The 20,912-nt window shown below is 36.3% G+C and overlaps 1 protein-coding gene across 7 annotated transcripts in view; it reads left to right on the plus strand.

Moving 5' to 3' along the window:
* ROBO1 (roundabout guidance receptor 1) overlaps window positions 1-20,912 on the plus strand; it is a 707,723-nt gene that overhangs the window by 651,552 nt on the left and 35,259 nt on the right. For all 7 annotated transcript variants that reach the window (XM_046904542.1, XM_046904541.1, XM_040653484.2 and 4 more), the window contains 5 exons: window positions 2,842-2,963; window positions 5,388-5,619; window positions 6,895-7,016; window positions 10,470-10,641; window positions 18,638-18,835. In XM_046904542.1, the coding sequence (XP_046760498.1) occupies window positions 2,842-2,963; window positions 5,388-5,619; window positions 6,895-7,016; window positions 10,470-10,641; window positions 18,638-18,835 (846 nt within the window). The remainder of the gene's footprint in view (window positions 1-2,841; window positions 2,964-5,387; window positions 5,620-6,894; window positions 7,017-10,469; window positions 10,642-18,637; window positions 18,836-20,912) is intronic.

The following is a 20,912-nucleotide window of genomic DNA, read 5'->3' on the forward strand; positions in this document are numbered from 1 at the left end:
ATTTGTTGTGATAGGACAAAGGGAGATAGTTTCAGACTAGAACAGAGGATATTTAGATCTGAGATAAGGACAAAGTTTTTGATAATAACAGTAGTGAAGCACTGGCACAGGTTGCCCACAGAGATGTTGGATGTCCCATCCCTGGCTACATCCAAGGTCAGTCTGGACAGGTCTCTGAGCAACCTAGTATACCTGTAGGTGTCTCTGTTCATTACTTAGGAGTTGGACTAGATGACCTTTAAAGGTCCCTTCCAACTCAAATGATTCTATGATGATTTTATGAACTTTACAGCCTATATTGTTCCACTGCAAATACTTTCATTCTTAAATAGGAAAAAAAAAAAAAAAAGATTTTTTTTCCTTTTCAAAGAAAAAGTAACAAAAGTTATCTTCCTTTTTTTTTTTCCTGCTTTAGTAGAGAATTTGACCCATTGGCATATTAAGATGCTTGTGCTATATGTTTATTTCTTTGTTTGCAGAAGTAAGCACATTTGTTTCTGGAAGGAAGTTCCTTAAAGGAAACAAAAATCCTCATTTAGGAACTTTCCATTTGTTCTGAAGTTGGTCTGAAAGCAAGTTTTTCTCCCATGGATATTGGGCAGTTTCATATTTCTATCATTTGTTATTATGCATTTCTTCTGCTTGGTAACGATTTCAGTGGATGGATTGGCAGCATAGTTATAGCCACATAGAAGATAGGAATTACACAGGTTCCTAGGTCTGCCTCAAAGAACAACATGTGTTACTGTGTGGGCAGGAGGGCTGCAGTGTTCTATACAGGTCAGTTTTTCATGCAGTGTAGCATTCCACAAGTTTTCAGTTTGAGCTGGTAAGCTCATTCAAAAATTTCCCAGTTAACTTCTGTTCATAGAAATTTATTGCGTTGTCTTAAATTCATGTCCAGATCAGGAATCTAACTTACCTCAGCCTTTAGACCTGACCAAAACATGCTTAAGTGTTCTCACTTGCAGTCCCCTGTATTGGAAACTTTAAAGACTAACCAAGAAAACGTAGAATAGATGATGCATATAGTTCTGTAGCACAGAATTGCAACATTGCTGAGTCTACTAATAGTTTTAGTCATATTGTTGATGACTCACCTTTTATAACTAGTAGTGAAAATATCACTAATTATTGAACTGACTTTCCTGTAATGTTACAAGCAAGTTGATATTTAGGCAACTCTCCAAGTAGAATTTTCTATCCTTAGTGCTTTCAAAGCATTAAAGAAATGGTTGGAAGGGAAATGCTCTGTTAAATGAACTGTTAGGCAGAACATAATAGATATAGCAGTAATATTGTGATGTTTCTTTGTTTTGTTTTGGCTGGGTTTTTTTGTTTGTTTGTTTGTTTGTTTGGATGTAATCAGCATTCCTTTCTAAAAGGCTAGATTTGTCATCTACTGATTGCATGGTAATCTCAATTTACTTTATTAACTTCAGAGAGATCTCATTGTTTTGCAGATATTTGAGGCAACTGTGTGACAAGACTGCAAAGTGGCATAAGCTTTCAATGCCAGAATGGGAACTGTATTTTTAAGAAGTTGTTCTCACACTGATATTTTTTTAATGCAGCCTTACAAAATTTTTAATATTGCTTAGACAAGGCCAAAAACTTAAACTGAGTATATAACTACCGCGCAAAAAGGATGCTTTGCATCTTTTTCATTTAATTGTAACAAGTACCTTCAAAATCAGCATCTAAAAAAACCTCAGCTTTTAGGATACCTGCAAGGACGTACTGCAGTAGTTGTAATAGATATATACACAGTTTCTGTCTACTCTCTCATTTTGCCTGTCTTGTGAGCAGACAGGTATGGAATTTACCAATGTAATGCAATGTCTTCAGAGTACAGAATCCTTGAAGGTTTTCTAATCTTGTCTAATCACTAGAGGAGATCAGACAGAGAAAGTAGTAGGCTAGAGTAAGGTTTATGTAATGCATTACTCTGTATCTGGAATTGTATTAGGAAAAGAAAAATCAGTCTAAGTACATTCACTGAATTCCCTAGTCCGTGATTTTAACGGTTGTCAGCATGGTATTTTCTAAAATGAAGTGATCAAAGGGAAACATATGAAATCAATATGGAGACTGTGTTCCTCTGCTGTCTGTAGTACATGTATATTTAAGACACTCTGTTAGTGACTGCCCTATAAATTTTATATATGTATAGAACAGTCATTAAATTTCAGATAAGTATTCTTTTCAAAGGCACTGCATGCAGAAATGTGTTTCCATTGTCCTACTGCCTATTTTGAGAGGAAATTATCCCTTCATGTGTATGGCCAATTCTTTTAGCTGTAAAATAGACTAAATGTCAGAAGAACGAGACAACACTCAGCTGTGCTCTGTCTTCTGTTTACAGAAGTCACCTGCTATCAGAGTGGAACTTTAGCTACATGACTTGCTTTTAGTTTCTTTTGTAATTAAAAATAGTAAGTTTGCCAATTAATTTACCTGAAGGCAGAGCATTCACAATGGCCCTTTCATATAGTTTTCATGGTCTCTGTTGGAATTTGGAGTGGGCAATAGAAAATTTTCTCCTTCTGGCAGGAAAGAATAAAGAGATGCTGCTGTAGTCATTTTCCAAAGATCTCCCTGAATGTGGTTCTTTCTTTTTATCCATCATTTCCCTCCTGTTTCTTCCTCCTGTTTTTGTCAAAGTACCATTAACTCAGAAAAGACTTTTTGTAGATTTTTCTTACATTTCTGGTGAGTACCTAGTATAACCTTAATTGATAAAAATTTCCTATGTTTTACAATATATGTATTTGTATATATATATATACTTATATTAATAATTACATATATTTGTGAGAATTGAATCTTAAATTATTGCAGATGTTCCACCAACAAGTCAAGGTGTGGATCACAAGCAGGTGCAGAGAGAACTAGGCGATGTGGTACTACATCTGCACAACCCTACTATCCTTTCTTCCTCCTCAATTGAAGTTCATTGGACAGTAAGTATAAATCTGCATCATAAAGGTAGTTATATGTCTTGCTGAAGTGTACTGTTTGACCACTGTGGAGTCAGTCTTCAAGAAGCTGTGTCATTTTTAAAAAAACTGCAATGTTTTTCTTTTTAATAAGTACCACTGAGTCTTTGTTTTCATACTTCATTATAGTTTGTCCCATTTTCACATTTCTTGTCCCTGTGGAGAATGTTGCTTATAATACAGTGAGAGTTCCCAAGTCCTCTGGATACTAAAGATTGATCTTAAGCTTTCTTAGGTTAAATCATTTGAAGCTTTTGCACTGCTTTCAGTAGGAAGTGTCCCCTAATGAGATAATGTGGATAATTCCCCATCTGTCGGACACCAGTGGAGGGAAATACTGCATAGTTATCTTTGAAAGTGTTTCTTCCATCCTATGTATGTACTGAGAAACACACCCAAAAGAAGATACCGTCATCTGAATATACTATTCTTCCCATGGTGCAATGAGTGCATGTAGTAAAAGTAAAAGAGACATAAATAACAATTCAGAGGTGTTCTGTTGGTGTTGTTCTGACAGGAGGAAACAGGAAGTTGGTCATGTAAAGAGTGTAACAGGGAAATGAAAGAGTGAGGAAACAATATTTAGTCCTGAAGCTAGGGAAAGGAAAACATACGTGAAAAATATTCAAGTAGGTTTACAAAAGTTTGGAGCCTCAGTGAAGGAAAAATTATAAATGTCTTGCTATGGGAGACATTTGATGAACAAAAGGTATAAATGAAGAGAAAGAACAACGTAGGAAATCAAAAGTAACAAACAACAAGAAAATAAAATGCAATGAAAAGAAGATCAGTTTTAAAATAGAATGCAGAATGAATTAAAAAAAAATGGGGGAAGGTTACACTAGTGCAGGAATTTATCAAATGGGATTGATCTTTGAAGTCTTTTCAGATCTTGCATCTAAATAAGTCAATATATTAGCAGTCAGAGCACAGGATGTAGCCCCTGCCATGCCATGGCACAACGTTTTGAGCAAGAGCAAAGATGTTTTGACTCTGTAGAAGAGCCCTAGCCCAGTGGAGTCCTGGTCTATGACCAGGGCTCCTCAGTACTACAAGGTAGAATCTGCCATGTTGCATCCACTTACCTGCAGTAAGACCACCTGCGCTGTGCTATTTCCTCTTTTAACTAATAACGTTAAAACATCCTTGAGGCTCCTAGCACAATTTTGTTTGACCTTTACTTACAGAACAACCTTTTCCAGGCAGCCAGTTTTTTGTCAGTTTCTTGGGTGGCCTGTGGCTTCCCTGCAATTTTAAAAGTAAGCATTACTTCAGTTTTAGCTAACACATGCATTCTTTATGTGCTTATTAAAAATGAAACTTTTTTTTTTTTTAGAGTAAAATAGCAAGCAAACAGTTTTATTATATCGCCGGGTGAGATTTTTGAAAATAGGGAAAATCTGGTGCACTTTTTAAAAGGTTTCTTATTGTTATATTTGGACTTTCTTATTCACCAGAAATTGAAATTTGTTGTAATGCTGCACAAGAGATCACTTCTGCAAGATAACTTTCTGCTGTAGTTACAGCCAAACACATTGAATCCTGTCCTAATTTACATTAAGGTTTCTTTCTCCATACGTGCAGTATAAAATGGCCTTAGTTTAAATCTGCTGGGACTGTATTATTTTGATCTGTTTTTCCAAGTCTCATCCTTATTACCATACTGACTTTGTAAGCATCTTAAGAGCCCTCTTAAAACAGCCCCTTCCCTCCAGCAGAGGAGGCTCCTGCTGAGTCAGTGAACATCGAGGAAGTGCTTGGGCAAATCTGCCCTTCAACAGCCTCCAGCCTCATCAGAGCAGTGCAGATAGTGCCAGTTGGCTGCCCTTTTAAATCACTTACTCCAGAAGGAAGCATGCAGGAAGCAGTGCTCGTTTCCTGAATTTTGAGAGGCTTCACACCTCAGGAGAGCTGGCACACTTGGTTCTTGATCTGTGTTCATCAGAGACATTGAGCCCCTGCCCTGGTACTCTTCCCTGCCCTGTTCTTCAGAGCAGATTTGCATGGGCAGAGTCTATGCTGAGTTCCCCTGACTCGATTCAGCCTCTCCATGAATGTAAAGATGGTTCATTTCACAGAGCCAGGGTGTGTTATACAACTCTGCTATCCCCCTTTAATGCTTCCATAAATCCACTGAAACTGGTGCTGTTCTACCAGCATCAATATTAATGCTCTTTTGAATCAGGCCTGTACTTTCCTGTAATTCAAGGAGCCTCTATCAGGTTCAGCATTGTTTATTTTGAATAAAATAAATGGATAGACCAAGGACTGATGTTGCAGACAACATGCACAGTTCCTAATAGTTTAATAAATTATTCCTAATTGTTTAATGAATTATTAAACAATGCATTGTGTGTTGTAATGGGTGTTCTTCTGCTGTTTTTTCAGGTGGACCAGCAATCCCAATATATTCAAGGATATAAAATCCTATACCGGCCAACACCAGCGTCCTATGGAGAGTCAGAATGGTTAATTTTTGAAGTGAGGACTCCAACCAAAAACAGTGTTATCATTCCAGAGCTGAAGAAAGGTGTAAACTATGAAATCAAGGCCCGCCCTTTTTTTAATGAGTTTCAAGGCGCAGATAGTGAAGTGAAATTTGCAAAAACCCTAGAAGAAGGCAAGTAGGAGCCAGACTGTCTTCATCTTTCCTTTTTGAAGTAGTATTCTGGCCTGCTTTTCTCTGATATGTTCATTATTTGATTTTGTTTGAAGTGTATGCTGTTTGAGAACAGCAGTCTGCAGCAGAGGAGACTGTGTTGGACTGATCATTAAGTGAATTGTTTGGTGACATCGAAGTAAATATTCAGAACCATGTGTGAGAGACAGAGAGAGAGAGAGGGATGTGCAAAATCCTCCTCCAACACACAATGGGAAATGTGCTTTTTATCTTCACTGCAGTGTGCACTCCTCCCTGCTGAGTTCATGGTCTGGTCACAAGTGACTTCTGTCAGATTCAAGCACTTACTAATCACTATCTTGAGTAGATAGCAGACACCGCAGAAATCATCAAAGCACTGTAGCTGAGAGAATGGAAACCACATTCTTAGAAGGCTTTTATATCTGCATCAATCAGTAATACAAAATGAAAAGATGAATGAGGGCAACAGATATAGTGGACTAAATTATGTATTTCCATCTCAAACACATGCTAAAAAGAGAAGGTTCATAAAGCTGTTTCTTTTGTTGTAGCTCATCTGGTAGTTCAGGCATAATAAGTATGTGCTTCAGAATGGGGATTTCAGTGCCTCTGCTGGGATGTGATACCTTTTTCCTTATCTCTTCACTACCTGGTATAAATACAGTGTAGCTCTTGTTTACTTCTGTGGGTGGTTCAAGAGGCGTGCTTAATCGCATTCATCCCAAGCATCATCTAAGCATATTGTTTTTAGAAAGACTATTTAAAATTCAAAATATAAATCTGTTAAGCATAACACATTCAGTTCTGATTTTAATAAGGTTTGTATTGGTCACTATTTTTCACACTGTAGAGCAGCTGAGGTTTAACATTCTGCTAGGGTTAATTTACAGACTTCATTTTTTAGTACTGTTGATTATGGTTGAGATGCTTTGAAATCCATTCAAGAATTCTGTGTTCAAGACTGTGCTGTTCTGGGAATTGGTTTCTGAGTTTGGAGAGTCTGGTGGCCTGCCTGACTTTTTCTGTCTTACAGAAACAGCACAGCAGAAATTAGAAGCCTGCCTGCAGGTTCACATCGCTTACTTTGTATACCGTTGTAATCTGTGGGCAAGAATTGCACATAACAAAAGCTAGGGAGTAAAATAATACATTTTTGTGGCCCAGAAACCAGTTTTCCTTTAAAAAGAAAACTAAAACCGCTCACTGTTGCATTCGACAAACTTAACCATTCAATTTTTCTCCCCAAACAAACAGCGCCCAGTGCTCCACCTCAGAGTGTTTCAGTAACTAAAAATGATGGGAATGGAACTGCAATTGTAGTCACCTGGCAGCCACCCCCCGAGGATAACCAGAACGGAATGGTTCAAGAATACAAGGTAATACTTGCATATATCCCCTGGCAAAGTGTTGGCTGGGTTTTGATGGGTAAGTTGTTTGTGGATGCGTGGCTCCATCTACTGGATAAAATTAGAGCACATAGTTTGGAAAATGCTTTCTTCAAAGAATGCATTTCTTCAAATCAAACTCCATATTTAGTAATTCTGTCTAAATGGTAGAAAGCCACTTCTGTAAATCAAAATAAAGGGTCAACACTGATAATTAAAACAACTACTTTCTTGTCTTTGTTATAAATTGACAAATACATAGACAAGCTGAAAGGGAACCCTACCTGTTAGAGAACCATTTTGTGACTCAAAGATATTGGCTGCGATAATAAATATAAACAGGCTTAAGGAGTTGAAAAGCTCAAGGATAATAATTAACAGTGTTAAGATGTGAGGACCTTATTTTTAATGGAGTAGTCAAATAGGAAATTTTCAAGTAAAAAATGTTCTTGTATAATACTAAATATAATAAGTGTATAGAAATTTTCATGTATTTTTCACAAAAGAAAGCTCTTGTTAAGCTATATAATTTTTCAAAAATTGTGAGTACCTTATAAAATATTTATTTGATATTCATTTAGCAACATACACAGTATTTATTTTCAGTTCAAATTGTTTTGAGATAATTTACTTTGCAAATTAACTGAAGCTTATTTTTCCTAAGTAAGCTACAGACAATTTAAATATTTAGTTGTGTATATCAAATAAACTTTTAATTGCCACTGAGTGGTAGGATCATCTGTCTTGGCTCCTTTTTCAGGTAAAACACTGTGGTACAGACATGTGTCCCTTGCTTTAAAAAGTCATTTGGTTATTATATTTTCCCTTAGTATTAATGGAAAAGTCAAGAGATCACTGCACTTCACGGTAAATTTAGAAAAATAAAACATCGGAACTTGGTCAACTGGTAGAAATAAAATGAGTTTGTGGCTTAGTTTCAGATATATAATGTAATTTGAAAAAAAAAAAAAAAAAGAAATTGCAAAATTATTTTATTTAATGAACTGGAAGGGTGAAACTATTTCCATCAAGAAACTGCATTAGAAGAATGTTAAGGTTGTAAGGACAAAACAATAAAATTCAGGAAATTCATATTTGTGAGTTAATATAATGCCTGACTTACCTCCCAACATTCAGAGCTAATAAGCTGTCATGTGTTAGAGCAAACTGTATTCTTGTGCTTCTGTAGCAGTAGGTGGCACACTGGCACATTTCTCCTACATTTATTGTCTGCATGCCGTTATTTTCCATTGTTGTTTTTTTTTCACCATGGACAGAAAACAGATGCAATGAATATATATGTAGTTGTTATTTGCGCTGTATGTAGTTATTATTTTTCTCTAAAAATGTGGGGGAGGGTGGGGGGGGGGGGGGGGAAGTGATATACATATGAGAACTTTTAACAAAACAATGAAAAAAGAAATATTGTAAAATTTTCTTTTTTAAAATTGTCATTTTTCTATCTCACATTTTTCCTCTAAAAATGGGTGTGCGTGTTGGGAAGGGGGAATTCTTCAGTTCTCTCAGTACCTTGGTCTAAGGCAAGAGTATATCTACTTAATTAAAAGACAAAACATGTATAAAGAAGGATACCATCTTAACTGGAGAAATGCCAGTATAACACACAAAAAGCCAGAAATCAAACCATAGTAGAGGTCATTCCTAGCATGAAGTTAGAAATTTTCTTTGTACTATTTTTAATGCACTGATATGTCTATTATGGTGTGAATTCCTCTGTGCTTCATAACATTCTGGAAATGAGTTTTCATTTACCAATTTAGATATGCAATCTATTTTGGTATTGATGAGTACTGAACAACCTGATGTTTAACTTACCATTCCCAATTTACAAATTTCCCCATTTATTTGAGCATCTAAGAACAAAACACTTTTACATATAAGTAGTGCATAGTAGCAAGTACATCATATATTATTTTTGTTATTTACATTGAGTACAAGTGCACTAATGTAGCAATTTCTGTGAAAATGACTCACGTCAAAATGCAGACTTAAACCTTTTGTTCTTTACTTTATCAAGTTCCTATTTAAATAATAGCATTTTTCTTAGACCATCCTTCAGAATTTAATAATTTAATAATTATACCTCCTTCTGACTGAAATAGCCTGTATTTGATATCTGAATATAAAAAAAGAGTCTCTTCTGTTCTCCTTCCGTGCTCTGACCCGCTTTACAGAAGCAGTTCTGTATGTGCCGTGTTGGGATTCTATTTCAAAGGGGCTTAAAATACATTTCAGATCCTTGCAGTGTCCCACTAGCCTTTTTTCAAACCTTGGCATCCAGAGAATGAAAAGGGTCTTAGAGTGTCCTGATGGTGAAATAAAGAAAGTTTACAGTATCCAGGCAAAAAAGACTCTATGGAAAGTGCCCTAGCAATTGTTCTCCAAGTGAAACTCTAGCTCACTCACCTGACAATTTCCGCAACAGCAGAACTACCCAAGGGATTAAGAACAGCTATCTGGGTAGTAAATCTTTTAAAAGCTCCATATGTCAAAAGCATGATCTTCCCTCCTATATACAGTCAGCACAAGTTCAGAAATGCTGACATTCCCAGGAAAACTTACTTCTCTACAAATAAAGTACTGAATTTAACTAAAATAAATATTCAGTGTAGAGCAAAAGAACTGTGAAAAGGAATAGAAAAAAAAAAAAAACACCACACAGCTTCATCATTTTCTCAGGAGACCTAAATTAGTTTCTATGTTACTTTTGATAGCAGTTGAGCGTTCTCTTAAAAGCATTTGCCACACAAATAATGCAGTTTCCCAGTCACTTAATATGACTGAATATAATAATGGATTTCTAAAAAGGCGAATAAAAGTTTTTAGACTTCTGTTCTAGTTTCGATCAAAAAATGAGATTTGACATGACCCCATTGTCTCGCAATAGAAGATAGTATATTTATTACTAATCCTCGTCTCTCACTGCCATTTGTTCTTCAAAAAGGTAACATTTTTATTCCAGCATGGTATCTGTTCTCTTCTGATGTCATGAAGAAAAGCTTGCCCTTGCACTTGAGTGAATAAAGCCTTGTTTGATGAATGATTCCTTAATAAGAGAATTGCAAGCTCATTTATCTGAATGCTCTTACTTTGTTGTTTACATGAATGATTTTTGGCTAAGGGGTTTCTCTGACTTGTTCCATGTTACTACTGCTTTTAGCTTTATTAGCACCGTTGTCATAGATTGAATGAATTGGGATGAACCCATCAAATAATGTTAGTATTTGGAGCTGCTCTTTGGAACAAGAAATAGCTTTCTGGTATTCAGAATGCCTAGGACTGTGATCCATGACTTCAGATTTTAAAGTAGTGACAGATTCTAAATCTTATCCAGCAGAAGGAAATGTGTCAACCTTCCTTGTAATGATACTTCAGTGTTTAATTTTGAATGTTTATACATATAATACACTTACTTCCCTGCAGGTTTGGTGCCTTGGCAATGAAAGTCGATACCATATAAACAGGACAGTAGATGGTTCCACCTTTTCAGTAGTCATCCCTTCCCTAGTACCAGGTATTCGATACAGCGTGGAAGTGGCAGCAAGTACTGGAGCAGGACCTGGAGTGAAAAGTGATCCCCAGTTTATCCAGTTAGGTAAGCCTGCTGGTAATCCTATCTGTTGGTTTCAGTCATTTTTGTTTGTTTGCTTTTGTCCTTTACGGCATCAGATATAGTTTCAGGTCAAATTAAATAGATAATGTTACCTGATCTCTGCAATGGCAGGATATGGCATTTCTGGTTTTAAACTTGTCTTGGAACTGCATTCTGAAGATAGGAGTATATCAATGTAAATGTAAATTCTTCAAATTCAGCATTGTTTCTTGGTTACTGATTTTTTCAAAGTGAAATTTAAAGCTTAATAATGGTGTAATAAAACATGTAGAGTAGTATGAGTCCTGAAATGCTAGCTCATTTTAATTCAGAGAGGTGATTTGTCTTGATCAGAATATTGATGCAAAAAAACAAGAGCTTGCTAACATTAGGAAAAATAAATATCAGCTGTGTCTGGAAGCTCCCCAGGAGAGGAATAAGAGGTAAGAGGTGATTTACAGTTATCTTGACTTTCTAACTTCATTTATACTAAACATCCTTCTGTCATAAACACACGTCAAGGACATTGCTTTTGTGTGTACCTGGGAGAAACACTTCTTTTCTATTGATTCACTGAAGAGCATTTAAAGTAAGTTTAGGTATAGTCATATGCTGCTTTACCCGCCTGTACCAGACTACCTTATCATTACAGTGTATAATCTACATATAATCACAAAAAAAAGTCATTGTTTGTTCCAGACTTCATTTCTGTATTTGTATCATTGGTAGAATTTCCCTGTTATTTGACTTTGTATTAAAAACAAACAAACAAACAAAAAAACCCAGCAACAACGAAAAACACATAAATATTGCATGTGAAAACAGGACTGAACAAGTAATATATTTGCTGTAAAATTAAATGCACAAGGGCTGCTGTGAAAGTAGTGCCTCCTGCTTTATGATGTTGGCACACAACATCAGAGGTGAATGTTGGTGATATGGCAGTAGAGGTTGAATCTTCCCACCAGTATTCCATTACATTTTGTTGCCATGAGACAGAAGACAGCAGAAGAGCAGTTTGACAAAATGGCATCTGTCATGAAAGCGTGGATGAGACAAAAGTGTGCCACTGAATCCTTCCATGTGGAAAAAATGGCACCTACTGACATTCACAGACACTTGCTAAATGTTTTTGGAGGCCAAAGAGTGAACATGAGCACAGTGAGGCAGTGGGTGATGCGTTTCAGCAGTATAATGGTGACATTGGATCACCTCCTCTGGTGCAGATTTTTGCAAATGCAGCATGCAGGCTCTTATTTATTGCTGGTGAAAATGCATAGCTAATGGTGCTGACTATGTCAAAAAATAGTGTTTTGTAGCTGAGAAATTGCTCTACCAAATAGTGTTATTGTGCTATTTTAACTTTTGTAGTTTCTGTGGAAATAGATAGGAGATATTGCTTTCAGAGTGACCTACATATACTTTCCCAACTATTATATTTAATTTGTTTGGCTTACACAGGCATATGATTAATAGAAATTTTAAGAAAAAATTGCACATGGTTTATGTAATATTCCATTAATATGTACAAAAAAAGTCATGGTTATTTGCTAGATTCTGCTTCTCTGCAGACAGTTTTCCATTCAAATTTGTATGTTCTATACAGCTTAGATTTTGAAAATCTAAGATTAATGAGTGAAATTTACAGTAGACTAGAATTTCAAAGCAAAACACTTTATGGCCACATTTTTTTTTCATTTTCTCTGATGATAGGTAAATGTTAAATGAGGGTTAACTGTATAATGCAACTTAATCACTTTGGAGTTTTGGTAAATGGAAAAAGAAATAAATGACATTCTGTCAGGGTAAGATTTTTGTCAACTTTTCTGATGCTGGCCTTTATTGATACCATGTTAGAATGCATAAGACAATCACCTGTCTCAGAGGCCGTTCAAATGTAGAAGTGACCCTTCAGTCTGCTAAAAGCCATATATTTCTAAATGGCTGGGGTTTGATTTTATATTTTTTTATTGCTTGCTTCTAATTAAGTGGCATAGCCAAAACTACATATACTGTAGGAAAAATGCCGCAATTTGATTGTTACACTTTCATGACAAAGATCTGGAAAGAAGAGACTTTGGGGGATCCATGTCACTAAAAACAATTGAAAGGAATACCTAGACAGTTCTACAATCCTTTAGGCAACTGCGGGAGCTGCTGAAAATTAGAACTTAAACTTAAGAGGAGTACTCATTATTTAGTATAGATCAAGCTAAAATCCTCGAGGCATGTGAATGGCTCCAGTTTACTTAACACTAGATTATGGAAAGAGAATACAAGTTCTCTTACAATTCCCGCAAAGACTTGCATTCTTAGCTGTTGGATGCAGTCCCAGCAGGGGCGTGAAGCAGACACTGCAGTTTTCTAGTAGCTCTTCTGAAGATAGAAAATTAATTTGTTGATGTCATCAGTTGGCACCTTTCACCAGCAATAAATTACATTGTTACAGTGAGAGGGAAGTGAAGCCAGAGAGAGGGAAAAAAGAGGGCTAAAGATGCTTCTTTTAGAAGGTTTGAAAGAGTCCTCACTCCCTATACCAATGTGCTCTGGGAACTGCATGTTTGCCTCTGATGACTTTGAGTTCCTACATTTTTCATTGATCCCAACTATTCCTTCAGGAAGTCTTTTCTGATATCTGAATTAGTACAATAACTTCTTTTGTTTTGTTTTGGAACTATGAATTCAGTGTGCAGAAAAGCACATTGTGGCCTTCCAATACTTGAAGGGAGCATATAAACAGGAGGGGGAAAGACTGTTTACAAGGGTGGATAGTGATAGGATAAGGGGGAATGGTTTTAAACTATGACAGGGAAGCTTTAGGTTAGATATTAGAAGGAAGTTTTTCACTCAGAGGGTGGTGGTGCACTGGAACAGATTGCCCAAGGAGGTTGTGGATGCCCCATTCCTGGAGGCATTCAAGGCCAGGCTGGATGTGGCTCTCAGCAGCCTGGTCTGGTGGTTGGTGACCCTGCACATAGCAGGGGGGTTGAAAGTAGATGATCTTTGAGGTCCTTTTCAACCCAGGCCATTCTGTGATTCTATGAAACATGAGTCTGAATTGTGGCTGGCTTTGGAATTTCTGAAGAAGAGATTTAATGTGAGACTTTTTTCCCCACTGTAACTTATTCTCTTGCATGCCAAACTCATTTTTGAGGCCATGCACTATGCAAGTTGCTCACCAGTTTGTGACTGTGAACAATGGCTGGGTAGATTTCAGCCAGGTGTGTGACAGGAGGAAGCTTCGCCTCTCACAGGCTGCCTTCCAGAACAGGAGGGGAGGATAGGAGAAATTGGATTCTCTGAGAGCTGACATGTGCAATCACAATACCATGCATCAGCTGAGCTGTGATAAGTGACCTTGTGCGCGCACTTAACCTGGTACAAAGACACGTACAAATTGTAAGTACAGAGCTCTTCCATTTTCCGTGTCTCTGCTGATGTGAAGCAGCTCACTAAGCTGCAGTGCCACTGGCTTGAGTGCCTCCTAGGGCAAGTCAACAATATACTTTCTTCTTATTCAGAAATCATCTTCTGGTGTTTAAAATCATGAAGTCAGATGAAAAAACATGTGTCTCCTTAAAACCCCCTCCTTGGTTGCCATTAAACCTTCCTTAGAGTTTTTGAATGGCCTTTTACAGCTTTCTGTGGATTTCGAAGGCCTGGAAAATCAGTTTTTGTTTGTTTGGAAAGTTGATATTTTACATAACAAAAAAGAAAGAGCTTTGTCACTAAGGAGGAAAAAAAAAAAAAAACATACTTCAAATCCACAGCTCACTGTAAATCCTTATGTTTCTCTCCGTGGAGAAAAAAAAAAAAGAAAAAGAAAAAGAAATCATACTGAAAAAAATTTGATAGAATATTTTTATTGTCACATGTATTACAAAATTTCCCTATACAGAAAGATGAGAATTATCAGATCAAACGGATGTCTAGTCTTGTGTCTGTCCAGTGATGTGATACCACCTATGACAGTAGCAGCCTTGCGTATGCTGCCATGGTGGAACTAGATGATCTTCAAGGCCCTTTCCAACCCAAGCCATTCTGTGATTCTCTAGTAGCTCTGTCGTATTTGACAGAGTCATATTTCATGTCAAACACATGAAAAGGGAATATCCTGCAACATATTTTGCACAGGGTGCCAGTTCTGAGAGACCTCACACCAGTTAAAATGACTCATAAATGCTTAATCCCTATTAATATAATATGTGTGATGCAATTATTTATTGAGATGTCTGTAGAATTTTTATAAATACTGAGTACATTATTCAACTATTGGATATCTCAGTGTACAGTGAAAGTCTCATTGAATTGTTATTCTAACTGTTTTGTTTCAAGATATTATTCTGTCAGCCCTTCAGTTAGTTCTGGAGTGGTGGCTGCTTGGTGGATTTTGTTGATATCCCCTTAGGTAAAAAGAGACTTTTTTCCTCACAGAGTAAGTCCTTCCAAACCAACTTTAGGTTGACTCCTCACAAGCTGCATGCTGTAGGACTGATTTGCAAAAATGGTATTTTTCCAATTTTAGAAATATGCATTACTAGAGAGGAGACAAAATAGCATTTTCCTAACCTGGTTGTATTTTACTGTATAATTTTCTTATTGCACCACGCCACATGTACTTGAGGAAACATCAGACATCATGTTGCAGATTCCAAGTGTTTTGCTAGTTTTGAGTTGCCCGAATTACCAATGCCTACAAAAACGGTATCTTCCTATTTCCTGTTAGTACATTTTGTATACTAAATGAGACAGACATATTGGCAAGTACTACACTATATGTTGTACTATTTGAAGTTGCCTGCACACCTGTGAACCTGGAATTTCTTGTCTTTTCGAATCTTTTCCATTTCAATCTTGGCTCTATATTAGTAATCTGTTCAGCATTTGACAACTTAAACATTGATTTTTACATTATCTACATGAATATTTTACATAGAGAATTAAAATTCACAGTTCTATGTGAAATGAATTGTAATGAGTTTTCACTGAAGTCTGAAATTTGGAGCTTCGGCACAGTCAGAATCAGAGAGCCTGTGAGCAATAGCCAAATCAACATGCTCTGTGAGGTTCTTATCTCGAGGTAGAAGAAAAGGGGATGAGTCAGTGTGATAATATGCTGGTTTCAGGGAGTTATGGGATCAGCCTGCTCCAACAACTCTGAGGCTTTGTAAAGTACTTTATAAGCTGTGGCTGCTGCTTTGACAGTAAGATGCACTTTGCCTTACAGTCTTTACGTTTGCTTATTATTTTGGCATGTTTCCCCGAGGAGTGCAAGCCGGAACAGGAATGTTGATTATGAACAGTTCATATCTCAGTCAAAGCTTCCAGAAATTTCTTAGGATGAAGAAAAAGTATTTTTTTCATTCAAGAGCTTTTTTCCAGACAGATCTCACATGGGACTGTGGCAAAGAGTGAAGGTGCCCTTCTCAAAGAAAGGCTTCCAAGACATTGTATATGGAAATTATTAGTAATGGCAGGTTCACTAGATCTCCTTTCCCTTGCTATATGTTTTGCTTACTTTCTATTTTTAAATTGTAAGAGTGGTACATGGGTTAAATGTGGCCTTTTGAAAGCCCTCCCTACTTCTTACGTATTGTGTTGTATGTATGAATATACATGTACACATGCTCATTTTTCTTGTCACTATGTATGTAAATACATACCACTTAATTCAGTGTAAAGTCACTTGCAGTCTACCTGTATACTGTGTAGTGTAAGCCTTGTTTCTTAACAGCAAATATGTTATTACGTTGTTATTATGTTTGCAATGGCTAGTAAAATAATACTGTGAAATGATTCTTGATTAAAAAATGGGACGAGTGTTCAAAGAGATTCTTCAGTATTTTGTAATCTTCAGATATACATTCACTGAGCAGTGCAAAATGCTTGTATATAAATGTACTGTCCTTCTGTGTGGTTGTACTATTTATATGTTTTAAAAACATCCTCATTTAGCTTTAAGTTTTTGATTATTTTCTGGATGTGTTGTTTTAAATATATATATTTAAAGGATTAGAGAAAAACATTTATCAGTCTTCTAAATGTATTCAGGGACATAAGCTGTCTGGAAATATTTTTGTCTATTCCATTAAGAAGTACAAGGTGGAGTAGCTTTTTACAGATACAGAAATAGTAGGGTCACTCATTTTGCAAACAGACTGGTGATGCAAGTTTTCATATCTTAATATGCCCTTAGCTGCAAAGAGACAAAAGATGAGAAAGAGTGACAGTTTTAATTCATTAGTCACGGTATATTTTATATGTTTAAGCCCATCTGGCCACTTGTGTGGAACTTCACTTGGCTGTCTCCATAAAATCTGATGCAACCCATTTTAACCTTGCACAAATAGGCATGAAATCTATAAACCCAGCAAACACAAAGAGTGTATTAGTAAGAACAGAATGAGTCTGCTTGGTGAACTTTCAGACTAGCCAATACATGTAGGATCACAAAAGATAAAGGGACTGGAAATATGAAAAAAAATTTCCAGTAATGTAGCAGTCAAAGACAGTGATGATTCCTTGGCCAAACAGATATATCACAGAAAATGAAATGTGAAGTTCTTCACTGGAAAAAGGTTGTTACTAAGGTAATCATTTCCCAGTCATGAAAATATCCTTTTCCAGAGGTTTTGGTTTTGTTTTGATTCTGTATCCTTTTTATATTGCAATTTGTTATTTTGTTTAGGCTTATGTTGGAACAGTACAAGCTGGGTCACAATAATATAATCTATTCACTTGTTAGTCCTTAGAGAAAATGTGATGGTTTTTAAGTGAGCAGGTCTTCGTATCATATGTAGTTTCTATTACTCTTATTTGTAACTGTATCTTTCACCTGAAAATACTAATCTCTATTTCAGCATATGATGTCACTACCCATAGTAAAAGAAAAAAAAAGAAAGAAAGAAAGAAAAAAAACTTGTAGGATTTGCATAAGAATAAAAATGGGTATTTCAAAGACTAAGCTTGGAATGTGTAAAGCAATATCTGCTCTGACTAAAGGTTTCAAATTCTTGCCCTCACCCTATGCAGTAATGAAATTTCCAGTAAGAACTCACTATAGTGGTTAAAAAATCAGGAAGACAGTATTTTATCTTTGAGTTGCCTCATTTCAGTGAGCATTTTTCATTAACTGAATATTTTTACCAACATTCCTAGAAGGTTCTTGCAAAAGTACAATGCAGGAAAAGAACAAAACACTGATCATTGGTTATGCTTTCACTACAGGAAAAAAAAATAGAAAAAGGTGGAAAAAAATACATATTTGTTATTTTAATTTGGGAATTTTAGGGGTAAATAGTATTTGAAGAAGGCAGCATGTCGGGTAACAATGAAACTGCTTGACTATTATTAACAATTCAGAACTCCTTTTTAGTCATCTCTGAGCTTTTTCACTGGTGTCAAGTGGGCAGAACTGGTTATTTTGTACTTTTACTTCCTTATGAACCCTTAAATATTCAGTCTTCTTTAACTGAAGTCAAAGTGGGAGCCTGCAAAGAGTACATAGACTGTGTAATATGATATTAAGTCATCTGTCAGGAGCTGCTAAATTAAAATGTATCCCTCAACATCAGCATCAGGTGAATGTTCTTCTTTCGTGACTTTCTGTTTTGAGAATGTATGTACATGTAGCTTACTTCTGCACTTTTGTAGAGCCCTAAGAGCCCTTGTTTTGTACTTCAGCTTTCTTCTGTGTTTTTTTCTGACTTCTTGACTAATTTTCTGAGTCTGTTTTTGGTTTGCTAAAGTGAAAAAAAAAAACAATCCAGTGGTCTGATTTTAGCAATCACCACAAACAAAAGCCAGTAGAGTTGGAGAAATGGGTCTTATATTGAAAACAGATATTCTGTCTAGACCTATAAAAAGAGATTTTGATGAGCAATTTTAAGCATATTGTCTTGAAGAACTGGATACAGTTCTGTCAGTTCTTTTTGTGTTGCCTTTTGCAGTTCTTCATTCAGATTAACTGGAAATTTGTGGTGTCGTTTTTTTTTTTCAGATTCGCATGGAAATCCTGTGTCTTCAGAAGATCAAGTCAGTTTAGCCCAGCAGATCTCTGACGTAGTAAAACAGCCTGCCTTTATTGCTGGAATTGGTGCTGCTTGTTGGATTATCCTCATGGTCTTCAGCATCTGGTTGTATCGCCACAGAAAGAAGCGAAATGGACTCACTAGTACTTACGCTGGTATCAGAAAAGGTGCCATACTATGTTTCAATCTCCAAGTTGCAGAATGCCTCTTTACTGGCAATTCATCATCAGTCTCTTGCTCTTTTAAGACTTTATGCTGGAATTATAAAATTAGGTCAATATTTTCAGGAAGTTTGAATCAACAGCTTATGTAGAAAGCACTATTATTTATGCAATGTGTTGACTTGACTTTAACTTGACTTTAAAGTATGAGCATTTAGAAAAATACCTAGATTAGCTTTTCCTAAAGGTACTTGTACAAGTGAGGAAAGTACAAGATGGATTTAAGTCTGGGAGCTTCCAGTATGTCCTTACTACCCAACTCGCTGAACCATTTGAAAAGAAAGCAATTGGATGGTCGCTTATTGTCCGTCTTATTCAGTCTTTTGCTTACTGCTAAGAATACTAACAGTGGTATCAATTACAGTGATGCTTCTGGTGTGTGTACTTGAATTTCCGTATATTCCTGGGAATGTGGTGAAAGGGCTGTTTGTGAAAGCACAACAGTACATAATACTTTACAAGACTCTTTCATAAATGCTCTCAAGGGACCCTTGTCTGGGACTGAATTCTGGGGCTATCAAATCTTGCATCTGCGTTCAGTTGGGACTAACTTTAAAGCACTCTTAGTTTTCATGTTATCAATACCTTCCATGTCAGATTGTTGGGCAAGCAGTGCTTCACACTATACTCCATGACAAACAGAACTAGAATATCTACCTGAAAGATCTTCTGGAATAAAAAAATCTCTCCTGATACAATAATCTTTTGATTAAGCTCTGAAGGTAAAGCTGAATTCAGTATGATACACTTCATTACATCTCAAAGCAATACTTTGTAGGCACGCATGGAGTGAAAACCATAAATTCTGTAATGAACTAGAAAATGGAAGATCCTGCTTTTGAAGGAATAGTGATATGTTGGTTCAATATTTGACCATCAAGAAATAGACCTAGGCTGTAAAGGTGCACATATCTTAATGGGTGAAGGGTGTCATGCAACTGCATTATTTAGTCACTTCAAACTGAAAGAATGATGGGTGAGACAGATAGGCAAATATAACGCAAATGTTTTGAACAGTAGTAGTGTGTTGCTTTGAAAAAGAAGCAGTGTTAAAATTAGCAACTGAGTAAATGGGAACCTGAAAACTGTTTTGGAGTGATGCAGTGCTCAGGTGCCCTCCATGCTTTTAAAATATAAATGCTTCGGGTAGCCTTTAGGCCAAGTGGTTTTATTGGAGTTGTGACCACAGAGATCAGGGACAAATTTAATTTTGTTCTTCTAGGTTTTCTTAGATAAGACAGACTTCAACACTCTGCTGCATTGGCCTGCTCTGTTTTGTTTTACTAATAGCATGCTGCCATACTGTCTTTCTACAGTTCTATCAAACTAACATCACTGTGCTCTCAGCAGTACCTACAATCAAGCAAAAGGCATACAGTTTGTCCTAAAAAATGGCCACTTTAATGACATCAACTACTGCTTGAAACAGCTGTGTTGTTCAGCATTTTCTAAAAAACACCTTTTGTGTAATTTTTATAAAAACACGTGCCAAAAACTAGGGTATACATCTCCATTATCAAGTATTTCTCAAGGAAAAAAACATACTCAAGAAAATATAAATTGCAAAGTAGTTTGCCACTCTGCAGTGCATCAAGTCACCACTTCAAGCACAAACTTTCTTCAGTCTTGCATTTATTTGTTTATTTTTATGTTTAGCTTCAGGCCTGACATCTGCTGAAACTCCCCCACACACATATTGTACTAGTACTCTTACACACTCAAACAAGCTTATTATTAGAAGCTCTGAGAATTAAGTTGTTCTTTTGTGTAGTTGCTGTAAAAAATTCATATAGTTGAGCCTCTGTTCATCTGTTCCTCAATTCTTTAAAAACAAACCTAGGTTTATTACTTAGCTCACAGGCAAGAAGTGAGTCAGTAGTTTATGAGTCAGTAGTTTTTTTTCTTCATGCCCTCATGATTACAAGTTAATTTTGAGACACTTGATTCTCTTTTGAATAACTGTTTTTTAAATATACCTTCTGTTTTAATGAAAGCTTGTTACGACGGTTCTGTACTGTTGAAT

Source organism: Gallus gallus, chromosome 1, assembly GCF_016699485.2.
Source record: "Gallus gallus isolate bGalGal1 chromosome 1, bGalGal1.mat.broiler.GRCg7b, whole genome shotgun sequence".
NCBI lineage: Eukaryota > Metazoa > Chordata > Aves > Galliformes > Phasianidae > Gallus > Gallus gallus.